This window comes from Calonectris borealis, chromosome 11 (assembly GCF_964195595.1).
Source record: "Calonectris borealis chromosome 11, bCalBor7.hap1.2, whole genome shotgun sequence".
Lineage (NCBI taxonomy): Eukaryota > Metazoa > Chordata > Aves > Procellariiformes > Procellariidae > Calonectris > Calonectris borealis.
In genome coordinates, this window is record NC_134322.1 from 24,862,107 (window position 1) to 24,877,629 (window position 15,523).

Consider the following 15,523-nt stretch of genomic DNA (forward strand, 5'->3'; position numbering starts at 1 on the left):
GGAGGGCCTGGGTCCACAGTTCACCACCATTTGTAGATACCCTACTGCTGCAAGTTTTCCCCTGCCTGAGTTCTTTGTTCTCCACACAACTTTATACTATATTCCCCATTTTTCTTCTTTTCCTGAACATAGCTTTTAGCCACCTTTGCACCTCCTATTTTTCCTTCCCACACTCTTCTCAAATAAACAACCTGCCGCTAATTACCCTTTTTTTCTCATTGGTCCCAATTCTATTACTTTCATACCTGAATTTGATATTTCTGACACTATTACCTAGCAATTTTGGACCAATATGGTATTACCGATACTGTTATGCAGCTTTCCATCCCAAGACTCCCTTCTGAACCTTCAGTTCATGCCAGTTGCATTTCATTTATAGAATCATAGAATCATTAAGGTTGAAAAAGACCTCTAAGATCATCGAGTCCAACCATCAACTCAACACCACCATGCCCACTACACCATGTCCCTAAGTGCCTCATCCACATGTCTTTTAAATACTTCCAGGGATGGTGACTCAACCACTTCCCTGGGCAGCCTGTTCCAAGGCCTGACCACTCTTGCAGTAAAGAAATTTCTCCTCATGTCCAATCTAAACCTCCCTTGGCGCAACTTGAGGCCATTTCCTCTCGTCCTATCGCTAGTTACTTGGCAGAAGAGACCAACACCCATCTCGCTACAGCCTCCTTTCAGGTAGTTGTAGAGCGCAATGAGGTCTCCCCTCAGCCTCCTCTTCTCCAGACTAAACAACCCCAGTTCCCTCAGCCGCTCCTCATCAGAATTGTGCTCCAGGCCTTTCACCAGCTTCGTTGCCCTTCTCTGGACATGCTCCAGCACCTCAATGTCCTTCTTGTAGTGAGGGGCCCAAAACTGAACACAGGATTCGAGGTGTGGCCTCACCAGTGCCGAGTACAGGGGCACGATCACCTCCCTGCTCCTGCTGGCCACACTATTTCTGATACAGGCCAGGATGCCGTTGGCCTTCTTGGCCACCTGGGCACACTGCTGGCTCATGTTCAGCCGGCTGTCAATCAGCACCTATCTCACCTTAGCCCTGACTCCCCTACCTAATCAGCACCTATCTCACCTTAGCCCTGACTCCCCTACCTAATTCTAATTAAGCACTATCAGTTTCCCATCATGCGCACAGACAGCTTGCATACCAGAGCAATAAAATAACCCATTTTGTGCTCACAATATACCTTTGCCCTTAAACAATTTTCATCACACACCTGGTTCCTATCAGAGGCCTTAGATAGTTCTGAGGCCTGGAATCCCTGTGCAACTTCTTCCTCACAGCTGTCTACAGAAAGTCCATGGGCATTGGTACAAGAAAAATCTATGAAAAAATCTGGGGTGGAACTTTTTTAGGTGTGTGAAGGACTACATCCCATCCTTCCAAAACTGGACCAACATCTCCAGAGACTTGTCCAAGAAACAGTTCTCACTGGAGATGTGCCTCCTCACACTTGCAGTTACCTCTACCTCCTCCTGTGGTAGCAACACCAAGACAGAGATGCAAACAGGGTTAACACTAGAAAGAAAGGAAAGTTTCCCTGGGGAAATTCTGGAGGAAAGCACAGGCCTACATTAGTTTTGCTGTTAAATTGCAGATATTAGGAAGAGCAGAAGAAAGAAATATATGCAGTAGATGTATACTTGTGATGCACTGGGAGTACCTACCCAAAAGAAGCTTTTTGGCTGAGGGCAAGATGACCAATGGTGCCTTTTCTGCTTCCCTTTTTTTTCACCGTATTTTTCAAGGGCTGAAACAACAGCAGCATCAGTCCTGAAAATCAGGCAGAGTTTTTGGGGACAGCTTTGTTATTTGGAAACGCTGTGGGATGATGCATGTGTTTCTGCATCTTTCCTTGCAGGAGAAAGCCAGACTCTTAGAATCACCAAAGCATTCAATCACAGACAGGTCCAGGTGGGAAAGGACAATATGATCCAAATTTCTGGTAAAAGCAGGGCCTTAGATTAGGTTGTCCACAGTCTTGTCAAGAAAAACCTTGAATATTTGCAGCAAGGGAAAATTCTACTACCTCTCTGGGCAACATGTTCCAATGTTTAATTGTTCTCATGGTAAAGATAACTTTTTTATAGCCAGATCAAATTTTCCTTGAGGCAACTTCTGCCAACTGCCTCTTGTCCTGTCCCTGGGCACCCTTGTGAAGAAAGTACATCCATCTTTTCTGTAACTACCTTTTAGATGTTGGAAGTGATTAGGTCCCTTCAGCCTCCTCTTTTTCTAAGCTGAACAAAGCCAATTCCTTCAACCTTTCATCATATGCCAAGCCCTCCAACCCTCTAATCTTGTTGGTGGCCATTCGCTGGACTCTCTCCAATTTCTCAATGTCTTTCTTGAATGAGTGGGACCAATGCTCGACACAGCATTCCAGGCCAAACAAAAGCTGACTACTTCGATCTGCTGGATATGTTCTTGGTGATGCAGCCCAGAATATGGTTTGTTTTCCCTGCTGCCAGGGCATACTGAAGACTCATGTTCAGGACCCCAGGACTTTTTCATCAGAGCTACTCCTAGCCAGCCAGCCCCCAGCCTGTGCTACTGCTCAGGATTATCCTGTCGCAGGTATAGGACTTCCTTCTCTATCTCATATGCTAGCCTTTTGTTACCAGGTGTCCTTTTCCAGCCTCAGACAACAGCCTCTTTGCATGGAGAAAGCCTCCAGATCTTCTTCCTTTGTCTGTATTTCTCAAGGGAAGTCTATCTCCAGAAATAACCATGAAAGCTTCCAGGACTGCATTAGAAGGAGTGTTTCCTGCAGGCTGAGGGAGGTGATTCTTTTTCCCCTCTGCTCAACACCATTGAGGCCACAGCTGGAGTGCTGTGTCCAGTTCTAGGCTCCCCAATACAAGAGAGACAGGACATACTGGAGAGAGTCGAGGGAAAGGCCACAAAGATCATTAAGGAATTGGAGCATCTGTCATGGGAGGAGAGGCTGAGAGAACTGGATTGTTCAGCCTGGAGGAAAGGTGGCTCAGGGGGATCTTGTCTATATAAATACCTGATGGAGGGGAGTAAAGAGGATCAAACCAGACTCTTCTGAGTGCTACCCAGGGACATGACGAGGAAATGTGCATAAACCGATATACAGGAAATTCCACTTAAACATAAAAAAAGAGTGGCTGAGCACTGGAACAGGTTGCCCAGAGACATTGTGGAGTCTCCATATTCAAAACTCAGCTAGACATGGTCCTTAGGGGACCTGCTTTAGCTGACCCTTCTTCGAGCAGGGGGTTGGGACTGAACAATCTTCTAACATCCCTTCCGTCCTCATCCATCCTGTGATTCTGTGTTTCTGCGACAAACATCACCACTCCTCCCCCCCCCACATCCCTCCAAATTTTAGCAGATCCAAACAGAAAAAGAGGCAATGATACCAAGCAAAATTAACCTCTGAAGAATTTGTTCATCACAGACTCATTTTGCTAGAGCATGAAATAATTAGAGATAGAAATAATTTTAGATCCAGAATAGTCCTGATATCTAAGAAAAAATAAAACTGACAGTTAATGTGTTTGGGACAGCTGGTTCTTGACATTCTTAAGAAAATATCCTACCTTAAATCTCTAGAAGTTTATTAAAAATATATCTGGAATCAAGTAATTTGAGTTAATAGGGCTCTTACAATCCAAATCGATCCATATTCAGTGTCACCAAGTAGGGGCAATGTTTCAGTAAGAGAACTGTGTGGTAAACCTTCATCTACCATAAAAATGATGCTGGCAATGCTATTTTTAATTTATGGCAGTTGCTGTGTGGTTTGATTATCCAGCAATAAAAAAGCAGAGGAAGACAAAATGCAGCATTCAAAAGACATCAAAGAAGGGGCGTCACCTGACACTGAAATGAAAACACGAATGTTTTTGTATGACTATTCATCACTGTGTGGACTAGGTATCACAGTGGTTGAAGAGGACTGAACCACCCAACACAAACTGACTTCCTCAAAAGCCTGAAGGTGCAACATACTCCACTGCCTCACAACGTCTTCTTCCCACAGACAACTGCATTCTGAAGAACATATTTGACGTTGATTGTGATTCAAGCTATGGGACAATCACTATATGCCATGCCAGTTTTTCTTGCACTCAAATATGGATGTTGGGTTCAAGACCATTTGATTTTGAACATATAAGTATCAACACCAGTTCAGCAGATAGGTTTTTACCTGCCACAATTTAGACGTTTCCACTTAAGTTACTCATTGTGTCCCCTTTGTGTCCATTACAGAGAAACAAGTGGTTCTAAGAAGAAATTTGTTACTTCCCAAGGTATTTTAGACAGACAAAATAGCTCAGTCAATTGCACTTGGGGCATGACTCTCTCTCCAGAACATTCAGATGACTACCTCAAATGCAGCCCCTGGAAGCCAGGTGAGAAGACTCTAACACTATGTGGCTGGAAAACAGCTCCAGCTTTCCCCGACCAGCGACACAGATCATGACCCTACACTCTGCTACTGAGCATCATCATTGAAATGGGCCCCTCTATCTTCATCTCAACTCGCAGCAAACAATGCCCCTTTATCCACCACCTCAATCTAGTATTACAATTTGTGCCTCCTTCACCTCTTTTCCACATCTGTTTCTTCTTCAGCTCAATGATTTAAGAGATCTTGCATTAATTCTCTCTTGAACTGCATGATTAATGTTTTTCTCCATGGCCCAGATCATGATCTCCTTGTCTTTGCCCATAACAGGTGCAGTTTCTTCCCATTCATTTTCTCCTCAAGGACCACTTCAAATAACATTTTCTGAGTTTCTGACAATACCAACTTACCTCACTGTCACAGGAAATCTAAGTTAATGCATTCATTCTTCAACACCTTCATGGGCTATAGATTGCTGTGGGAGATGGGAGCTGCAGAGTTTCCATTACTGTTAAACATTAAGGAGGCCTTAGAGCTTGCCTGGAATCACCCAGGCAACAAATAGCTTCAGGGAAGACAGCAGGGCCCACCCACTCTTAGGTATTTCCAGCCAAGGCCTCTTTATGCCATGGTCAGCAGCTAGAGGTCCCCCTCCCATTCTCTTTTTTGTGTATGTTTGTTAATCCTCACTGCCAACTTTCAATACCACTTTGGCAGATGACCAGACTGACAGTTTTGCACCCTTTCCCCTTGCTGTCCCTTTCACTTGGTAGATCAATCCTGTACTAGCACACAGTTGCCTTATCGTCTTCCTGCACATGTAATTTTTTACTTTTTTTCAGGATGTTAATAAATTTCCCTTCCTTCCTGCCCTCTTCCAACTTGACAGCAGTTAGAGAGCAGTATTAAATCGTGTTTCCTTGGTACACCACCTGCGTCCGTCTGTACCCAGGTCATCTTTTTTCCCTACAAAGCTGTTAACATGAGGTTAGCTTAGAGTTACTACCTCAGGGTAAGAGAACCATAGCAAGTCCATTTTCAAGGATTGTTCTGTTTAAACACTGTCCAGGGGCAGGGTGGGGAATACTCATACACTTAACCTAGTGCAAATGCCAATGATTAATGTTTCAGTTAAAGGTAATTTTCTGGTATCATGTGGCTGTGTTTACATCCTTGCATTGCAAGGTTATCTTTTATAGCATCTTCAGTAACAGTCAGACAATATCTAGCCACCACAGCTTTGCTTCCTTAGTAATCACTGAAGTGGCAGCTGCTTTGCTGTCCAGCCTACACATGAGGAATGTATTCAAACAAAATTTATCTTTGCCTGCATATTATGCTTCACACAAGTCTTTAGGTGCAGGTGACACTAAGGATGCAGAACTTGTCCATCATGCAGGACTTGATCAATCCACTTTGCACCATCCAGAGCAAAATCCTTATTTAGGAAGTCCTCCTATGGAACAATATATCTCTACCTAAGAAAGAACAATAATTTCTTTTTCATTTTTAAAGATATCAAAAGCATTATAAAGACTTCCTGAGGTACCAAATGACCCTCAGCACTGGCCCATCCAGAAAGATAACAAATCTAAAACCCCAGATTGAGCGTATTCCTCTTCTTCCTAGGCAATACAAAAATAGTTCCAAGAGAAAAAAAAAAAAAACAAACAAAAAACCAGAACACTTCTGCAACTCTGAAGAGTTTCGCTAAGTGCTGTAGAATGATACTCCAACAACTTTTGCTTTTTCATTAGACTAAAATATAGCCTGCCCAGAGCAACATTATAATCCTTCATTATAACCCTACAGATCCCAAGCAGGTTGAAATCCCCTCTTTTGGCCCAGCTCCAGGTCCTTATTTTAAAGTCTATGTGATTTCTTCATGTAATATATAGGGTATATGACTACCTGTCTCATATGAAATACTGTACAGTAAAAGGGAAGGAAGAGGCACTTCTTGTAACTAAGTATATCACTGTGTTGAGAACTTGGAGTGGCAACAGACAAGCTCGTATTTGGAACTGGGATCACTTTTTCAGTTGAGCCAAGTAAGTTCCACTTGTTTTACTACTAATGTATTTCTTAAGTTTGTGGTGGGGTGGACAAAGGTATTGTGTGATGTGACAGGATAAGGAGAAATTTCTGCTGCCTCGGATCTCTTGAACATGCATTCTTCAACCAGGTGTTTTGAGTCCTCAGCTCATATTTAGTTAACAAAGCTTTTCAGGAACAACAAGGATAGTTTCCTAGCTATGTGCATCAGCATTACTCCACGGATCCTCACCCCGTCCCATAGCCACACTGCTAAATTTGAGACTGTTGTTTATACCCAGTGGGATGGTGTCCTAGCCCAGTTCAGTATGAGGTGAAAGTACTTGCTTGTTTTCTTTTGTGTAACACTAAGGTGTGCGGAAAGGAAAAAAGGTGATGTAAAGAGTTTCAGGAGAAAGTAGTTCCCATGGAAAGACAGGGCATATTAGTTTTTGTAGCAACTGCTGGAAATGTGAGCAAGCCTTTTATATTTAGAAATGACACTCTCCTGAACATGGTCTTAATAAGAATGGACCATCCTCCCCAGCTTTTGTGTGACAGCATGAAAGTTGGGGCAATAGGTAAGTTTGTTGGGTAGACTTTTATTGTTCTAAAACATTCAATTGCATACCACCACATGAACACACACACTCCCCAGGCAGGCATTGGACTGTCTTAGGTGCTAGCTCACATCTGCAAACCCCATACGGCTACATAGCTGCCTTTAAATCTTTATGGCATCTTACATGCCTATTTTGGGGTAGATGAATGCAGCTCCAGTTCTTGTGGGAATAGGGAATCCAAACATGCTATTTTGAAAACATCGTTTGCAAAAGTAGGGCAGCAAGATACTGCCAGCTTCCATCAGCCCAACCTCAAGCTACACTAATATAAACTTGCCAGTTATCAGTACAAAAGGTATTCCACAATGAACAATCAAACAACAAAAGGTGTTGGTGGGTGAAAGTCTAAGTAATGGTATTGCCTTTTCAGACAAACACAGCAGCCCTAATGTGAGGTTTAGTTTCTACACAGAAAGTATCTTGCATGCTTTTGAAAACTAACTGAATTTCAGATCTGTTATATCAGTAATTGCTGTGTCATGACTCCTGTTCTTCAGGAAAGAGGGAAAAAAGTCTTTCCCCAAACAGTAGGCTGTAGAAACTACTGGTTCCTCCAAAGACAAGAACAGATTTTCCAAGTTTCTAGAATGCTGGTATCCTGACTCTTTTTGGCACCTTTTTTTTTTCCCATGGAAGATATCAAAAGGACCTAAAACAGCTAAGAACACCGCAGGAGCTGGGCCTCCTAAGAATCTCCAAGCACAAGAGACATAGAAAACATCCTTTAATAACTACACAGTTTTTGAGACATTCCCTCCTGAGAATTTAGTAAAAGAATAGCTAAGAAATTACTTGGTTCATTCCCTGTATACTTCTCACTGGCCGAAGCCAAGATCCACAAGAGGATGGAATATGTAGCCAATTCTGTGATTTTGTAAGATTAAGACGAAAAAGAAGTATGATTGTTTGCATAAGTATATTAACTGCTTTTTGTGTGCAATATAAATATAATCGCTCCACACACACACACCCCCCAGTACAAAAGCGCCCTAAAGATCTACAAGAGATCTGTTTCTTTTGGAAGGGACAGCCAGAGAGAAGACAGAATAAATGGTGTATTTGGAATGGCACTAAACTCCTCTGTTAGACACCCCAGTGTTGTTCTTTAGGATGGCTCAACATTATGCAGTGAGATGGTCTCATAACTTGGAAACCTCTCCAGAACTCACATAACTCTATTCACTTATTAAAAGAGGTTTATATGCCTGGGTCAAGTTCCCCATAGAAATATAACAGAAACTTTCAAAGAACAGAATTTGGAAAGAAAACCTCCTTGGAACTGAACATTTGTTAATGAAAGATTTAGTCTCATCTTCCATTTTAGCAACATTATTTTGTATCTGCAGGTAATCCCACTAATTGGAATAGCTTTCTTCTCTCCCTATGTACTATAGTTAAGCCTTTTAGCCTCATCAGGTAAAGGATTTTTGGGTAATAAAAAAAAGGATCTTTTAATATATGTCATGTTACAAGCATATAAGGCTACCCTTGAAGTAAATATTCTTCTTAGTATCTAAATTGTTATGAATTCAAAATTAATATGATCATTTGTGTTGTATTCTTAAAAATTCCCTTCCACATTTCAAGGTCCCTCACTTAAAGGAATTAACTTTTTTATATATATGAGTTCTGGTAAAAAAAAAAGCTTAGGAGCCCAAGGGATTAGAAGCTTCAATGAAAATCCCACCCTTATACTCCCTTTCTGTCTTTGATCTGCTCTTTGGGAAACTGGAGGAAGAAATAAACACAGAAAGACACTCAGCTGTCAGGGGCAGACGTGGCTGGATATATCTGAACTATAGATGATTTAGCGCTCAGAAAAGTATACAGAAAATAAAATAATCCCCAAATGATGCTTCTTTTTCAGAAAATCAAGAAGAATCTGCCCCAGAAGTCATTGTGCTTAGATCAAAGGAACCCAAACACTATGACAACAAACTGAACATGGCTTGTTTGGCAAGGACTTTCTACCCTAAGAACATCAGCCTTGATGTGCCCAAGAGTGACATTGTATATGATCTAAAGGCACCTCTTGTCACATCTGAAGGGATGTATAGTACCATGAAGGTAGTTGGAGTGGAACCAGATGCAGAGGTGACCTGCAAGGCTATGCACAAGGGGAATAAGACTACAGCCAGCATAATTCTGCCAGGTACAGTGTTGTGGTTCAAATGCAACATGATTCTGGGAGATGCATCTTCTAAGATTTTTTCTTGCCCTTTGACAACCTGGCAGGAACAAGTAAGTAAAGCCAGAAAGATATTTAGGCACTTAGTTAGGTGAAGACGAGATATTCAAAAGCACCTAGCACACATGAACTTTAATTCAACTATTTAAGCACCTGGAGTTTTCTTCCCAAAAACCAACCAACTAACCAACCAAACAAAAAACCCTAACATCCCCCACCCCCCACCCCACCCCCCAAAAAAAACCCTCTCTACCTTCATCTAAGGCAAAATAGTTCAAGGGACATGAGTATACATGCCTGCTAGAAGAAAGCTTGAAATAACTTCTATGAAAACACAAAATTAAAAAGGACATGTGATTTTTTTCCCCAAATCTTTTGGTTATTTTTTGATCACTTTTTAGATTGTTCTTTTCCTATGGTAAAGTTCATTTCAAAAGGGAGAGAAAATAAAACTCAACAATCCTTGGGTTTTTTCCTTCAATCACATGTAGAAAGCTAATTTTTCTCTTCAAGTTAATTTCAGAATTAATGACCTGCCATCTGTTTCTCCAATAATGCTTATCTACTGCTGGAAAAAGAGCTATAGGAATTTTTTGTGTAATTTTTGTTTTATATAGTTTGGATACAATTTATATTGTCTCTCAATCATTCAACAGAAAAGAAAACTGAAGAATTTGAAACAGTTAATGCTTGCAACATTACAGATGCCTCTACAAAAGGTTAGTTGCCTAAAGGAACAATAGTATGGTTACTTTATTATGGATTCAGTAACAATGCATGAAAATGCATTGCCTTTGGTACAGAATTGGTCTGAATTGTAGATACTTATTAAGCAATAAGCTGCACTTTTTCTGGACTTAATACCAAAATATGAAAAACTGCTTTCTCTGGTGCAGAAATGTCAGAATTGGAAATACTTATTGAGAAATAGCCCGCTGTTTCAGGTTAACAGACTAAATAGTTGACAAATTTCCATGAGATAAAACAGCAATGGGAAGTAAATTCCTAAATTCCTCATTGGGCAGATATCTCCTCTCTTCCCTGCACTTGATACCTTCCTCTGTCATCTTTTCCTTTGTTCCCGCTTCCCTCATCCAGCTGTGATGTGTGGATTTTCCTCTTCTTTTTTTTTTTTTTTTTGGGGGGGGGGATAATATCAAAAGGGGTGGGGATAATATCAAGACCACACTCTCTTCCCTCTTCTCCTTCTTTTTAAAGCACATGTCAAAATGGAGAAAGTGAATATGCTGTTCATGGCTGTTTTGGGTCTGAGAGTCCTGCTGGCAAAAAGCATCGCCTTCAATACAATCATGAGTATCCAGCTGTTTCTCTTCTGAGGTAGGAAACACATCATTCAGTCCCTGAGAACACAGGAGGCAAGTGCAAGGAGTGACCAGTTGGCTTTGCATCCTTCTGTAACCCCACAAGGAGTGACATCAGTTCAGCTGTTCCTGTTTCCACTGGATAAGTTAATGTAACCCCCAAATTGCACCTCATCCCCAAATTGCCTTTGCATCAGGCTAGTCCAGAGCATATCAGGTTCTATCAGAAATCTTCTGCTGGTTGTTTGAAGTGGCAGAGAACAACGTCTGGATAAATGTCCAAATGAGCAAGAACTATAAAGGGAGAATCCCAAAAGCCAACAAATGTGAAAAGGGGGATGGAAAAAGGAGGAGGGAGAATTCTGAAGATCAGGTAGCCAAAGTGAGAAAAAAAAATTGTCCAATCCATTCCAGATTAACAGAAACTCGGCGAATAAGAATTTAAAACAAACATTGTTTGCTCTTTCAGGTACTGGGTATGTGAGCCAGCAAAGAGTTGAAGAAGAGCAGGAAAGGACATGCAGCAGGATAATTTAAACACCACGGGTCAGTTTTGCTACCAATAAACATCTAAAGAATCAACAAACCCCGCAATTCCTGTAGATCTATGAGTCCCCTTACTTCATCAAGGTGCTCATCAGTTAACACCATCTGGAAGCGTTCTTAGACAGCTAATACTGCTGAACTTTTGTCTAGCTTAGTTTCATTAACTGTTAGAATAATTTTTTTTATTTCTTATTTCTATAAGAAATTTCCCTCGTCCCTCTGTTAAGCAGGAATAGTTAGCTCTCCTACTCTTGTATCCATTGCACTGAAGCATCCGAATTTCTTAGATAGTTTTGAAAACTTAAAATTGAACTTTATACCTACTATGCTTTAAAAATACCATCTCTGGTCATATCACATTGTTGTCTACAGAAGTAATGCTTTTCTGCTTAGGGATCCAGACAGAGGGAGCACTGTATAGTTTTAATTTTTAGAAGCTTTTATTAGTGGCCATTTTCTAGTGCAGATAACTAGATCTCCACCGGACCTGAAGGAATGCACTTCAGACAGGTGTACAGCAGTATTTTCATTTCCATCTCTTCCTTAGAACATTTTTCTCTTTTGTTAAGTATATGGTACCTGCATTTTAGGTTTCCTTAATATACACCAAAATAAAGTTTTATTATGCTTGGTTTGCACTGTGCCCTTTCTTCTGAAAGTTGGGTGGAAATTGTTGAAATTCCACTGTCCTATCCAGTGACCACTGAGAACTAGAAAACCATCTTTTACAGACTAGATTTCCTTTTTATTAAATTAGTCTTTCTTGGGCTTTCCACACGGAAAGAGAGAGACACTCCTTTGCACATTTAAGAGACTTCAGGAGGGCTATGAATTTTGGCCCTATTGGTTTAAAGGAATTTTAATTATTCATGCTCCTTTCAAATTACTCAGGTTCAAAATTGTGGATCATAACAAAAAGAGAGATGGGTCTAAAGAGAAAACAGTTAAGACAAGGGGCAATATGAGCATTAGTGTACAGACCTCAAAAGGTGAGAGAACAGGCTGCTGATTTTCCACTCACCAATACTAGGAAGAGGCCAACAGGAAACACTGTGGGGTGTTTTAATAGATAACCTAGCCATTTGGTTAGCAGTCAAAAAAACCCAACACTGACTTTTGTCTCATAAACTGCAAGCTGCTTCCTGCTTGAAGCAAGATACTGTGGTTAAAACATATGACTAATTCACGCTATGCAAGACAGATTCCCCCTCGCTTTTAAAAACATGTTAACCACTTCCTGGGGGGCAGAGCCCACAATATTTTTCAGATGCTGTGACTGAACTACTGCTGGCTCCAAAACAGCCCCCAGAAGGGTGCATGGTAAAATCTGTTTAACTAATCTTGACAAGTTTAGTTGTTCAAACCCTCACTCCTGTCCAGGAGATGTAACATTTCTATGGTGAAACCATTGTCTCTAGGTCCTGCAGCTCTGTGGTCAGGTCCCAGGAGCACACAGTGTGGAAAACCATGGTGGTCATGTTTTTGTTTCCCAGGTAATCCAAGGGCCAGATGGACATGTGGAGTCAGCTAGACTATACATGTCCCTTGAAACAGCCTTCTTCCTGTCCCAGTTGAGTAGGCCATACTCCACTTGTGCAGTCTTAGTGACTCAGCCACACAGACCAGACTAGGTTGCTCTCACAGCACCCAGCTTCTACTGTATTACTTCCTTTCCACTCTGCTGCTGACCCTGCGTTAATTTTCCAGTAGGTAGTGCCCAGCACTCTGGTCCCCTTCCAACCCCAAGCACAGTGCTGTCCCCAGCAGCTCTTTAATGTCCTCCTGTGAGTGGGGTAGCCCCAGACCAAACTGACCCATGTGACATAGAGCCTGCAGAAGGAGAGAGCTGCCCTGCAGCAACTCTGGGTTGTCACTGGAGCCCCAGGAACTCTGCAGCAGGGTCTTTGCATGGTGCAGATTTTACCTCTCTCATCCCATGGGCAGCTTCCCGTCATGACTCTTTCTCACAAGGGTAAACACTGATTTTTCTTGCTTCTGTGGGGCAGGTGCACACTCAGAGGGTTGCAGGCTGAAAGATGCGGCTAAAAGCATCTGCCCATAGGAGTTTCCTTGGAGTGGTAGGCAGTATTGCCAAAGGGGCACTTCCTTCCAAGCTTCTCCGTGTTGGCATTGATTTACTTTATCAGAAAACCTTGCCTTCTGAATATGGAAGGAAGGACACGAAGTTTCAACACATCACCTATACCCTCTCCTCCTGCTGTTAGGCCAACAGGAAGACAGTCTATAGGTGCAATAATATGCCAGATGAGGAAACACAATCAGTGAGTAGCAAAATTTATGCAGAGTAATACTAGCCTTTGTCCCAGACCAAAAGGTGCCTAGGCTGGAAATTCAGCTTGACCTTGGCACTGACCTCATTGCAAGATCTTCAGAAACTGATGCATACTATAGGGACCAAATATCAGAGCTCAGCAACAGCTGCCAACTTGTTTGCTTTTCTTTTAACCTCCACAGACTAGACATTTCTCAAGAAAAAGGAGCAACAGCAGAGCAGCTTCTGGGATGAGCCTGGGACTCTGGGACTGACCTGTGCCTGTGGCGTGATCCTTGAGACCTGGGAGAAAAGAGTGAGGTGAAGGCACTTCACAGAGGAAAAATGTAAACAGAGATTTAAGAGGACAGGGCTCCAGTAGTACTTTGATGAGGACAGGAGTAGTTGGGCTGGGAGGAAAGGATTTGGACATGTGTTGGTAGTGAGTTCTCCCTCAGGAGGGGCTACATCTATTCACTTGCTATTTGATAGTTGAGCCTCAGCAGCTGCTGTGTTCCAGAGAGGAGGCTAGCTTGTTTCTCAGTTTGCCTGTGCATTTCCAGGCAGGGCTGGCAGGAAAGAACAGACTGAGCTCCAGCTAACTCCAACATGGAACAAGTAGCAGGAGCTGCAATTGATCCTCCCTGCCCCCAGGGGAAAATATGAGCCTTCAGCAGCAAATAGCAAAGGCAGACAAGGAGATAGAACTCTGGGCCTCAGGCAAGTAGAGAACTTTTTGTCATTTCTACTGGAGCTGGAGAGAGGACAAAGCTGGAAAGGACAGAGGGACAGCTTTTGGAGGCGAACTGCGGCATCTGTGGGCATGAGATCTATGGGCTATCAGAGCAGCGTTTCTTCTTCAGCACAGAGCACATTTCTTCTGGGGTCATCTGTGTCTATTGTCTGGGAAATCATCATTCACTAAGCATTTCTGTTTTGGCCAATTCACCTCCTTTTCCAAAGACAATTCCCAGGGATGGAGGATTGAATCCTTTCAAACTCATCCCTCACGGAAAACATGTTTGCCTTATCCAGCTCCAGATGCAGCTGCCCAGCCCCTCTGAGATATTTGACCCTGCAGGCAAGGGGGAGGTGGAGCCCAGTGGGGAAGGAAGGAGGAAGGGCAGATGCAGAGTTGCCTGTCAAAAGGAAAACTCTGCTTTGGCAGGGATCAGAGAATTTCTGTAGCTCCCTGTCCCTGCTGCTCTTTTGGAACAGACCCTCAGATCCCCATCTCCTTCTGGACCTGTTCTGTAGCACTACACGGTGAGCACTGTAGTGCCCTGCAGTGCTCTGATCAGGGACAGCTCTGATGGTTGTGGAAGCCCTGGGCTCATGTCCTGCTCCACTCCATGCTTGTGCCTCAAGGGTGTGAGCTGGGCAAGGGGGCATGGCTCTTTCCTGGCTCCCCAAGGCACAGCAGGCTGGGGGCAGGCACTAGCAGTGTGGGATGGGACATGGGTCAGCCTGGCCCTAGAGCCCAGTCCCACTGTCAGCAAGAGAGGAGCACCCCTTAGTCTGTGGGGCCAGGGTGTGCTGGGGGTCCTGGGCCCAGACTGCAGAGCTGGGCTCTGCCTGCGTTGCTCAGTGTCTGAGAGTGTGCCCAACCCCTGTCCCTATTTGTCAGAGGGCTGATTCTGAAGAGTGTCTCTAGCAGCATCTCCTGTTTCATGGGACAGATCAACCAGTTCCTCAGAAACGGCCCCTCTGAGAGATGAATGCCACTCTTCCCAGACATGGGATGAGGCCTCAGCATGGTTATCATTGTTGAAGAGGGTTGGGAGTCCTTCACCCAGCTGTCTGACCATGAACACTTGGCTTTTGTTGTGTTCCTGGCTCTGGATTTCTGGCTTTCCTGCCCAGCCAGAGGGTTTAAGGAGATGCTCTTGTTGTGAACACATGGTTTGGAGGAATTGAGACTACCCTGGAGCAGAGCTGCTTGAGGGGCCTATAACATTGGGCCCAGGATGACAAGTGAGTGCTCAGTCCCCTGCAAAGCTGCTCAGCCTGACTGTGGCGCTTATATTGGCTGCCATATGGAGTAGGGGTGTGAGATTTGATGCTGTCTGGCAGGACGTAAGGTTTCACTTCCAGAGACATCTCTCTCTGCAGAATCGGTCACTATACATTGGCCCCAGAGT

General features: G+C 43.1%; 1 gene segment (V, D, J or C); it reads left to right on the plus strand.

Annotated features, from left to right (window-relative positions):
* Positions 1–6,388: 6,388 nt before the first annotated feature.
* Positions 6,389–11,717, plus strand: LOC142086922 (T cell receptor delta constant-like). The segment is given in 5 exon segments: positions 6,389–6,448; positions 8,922–9,206; positions 9,899–9,961; positions 10,461–10,580; positions 11,034–11,717. Coding segments are annotated over 3 exon segments (390 nt in total).
* Positions 11,718–15,523: the final 3,806 nt, after the last annotated feature.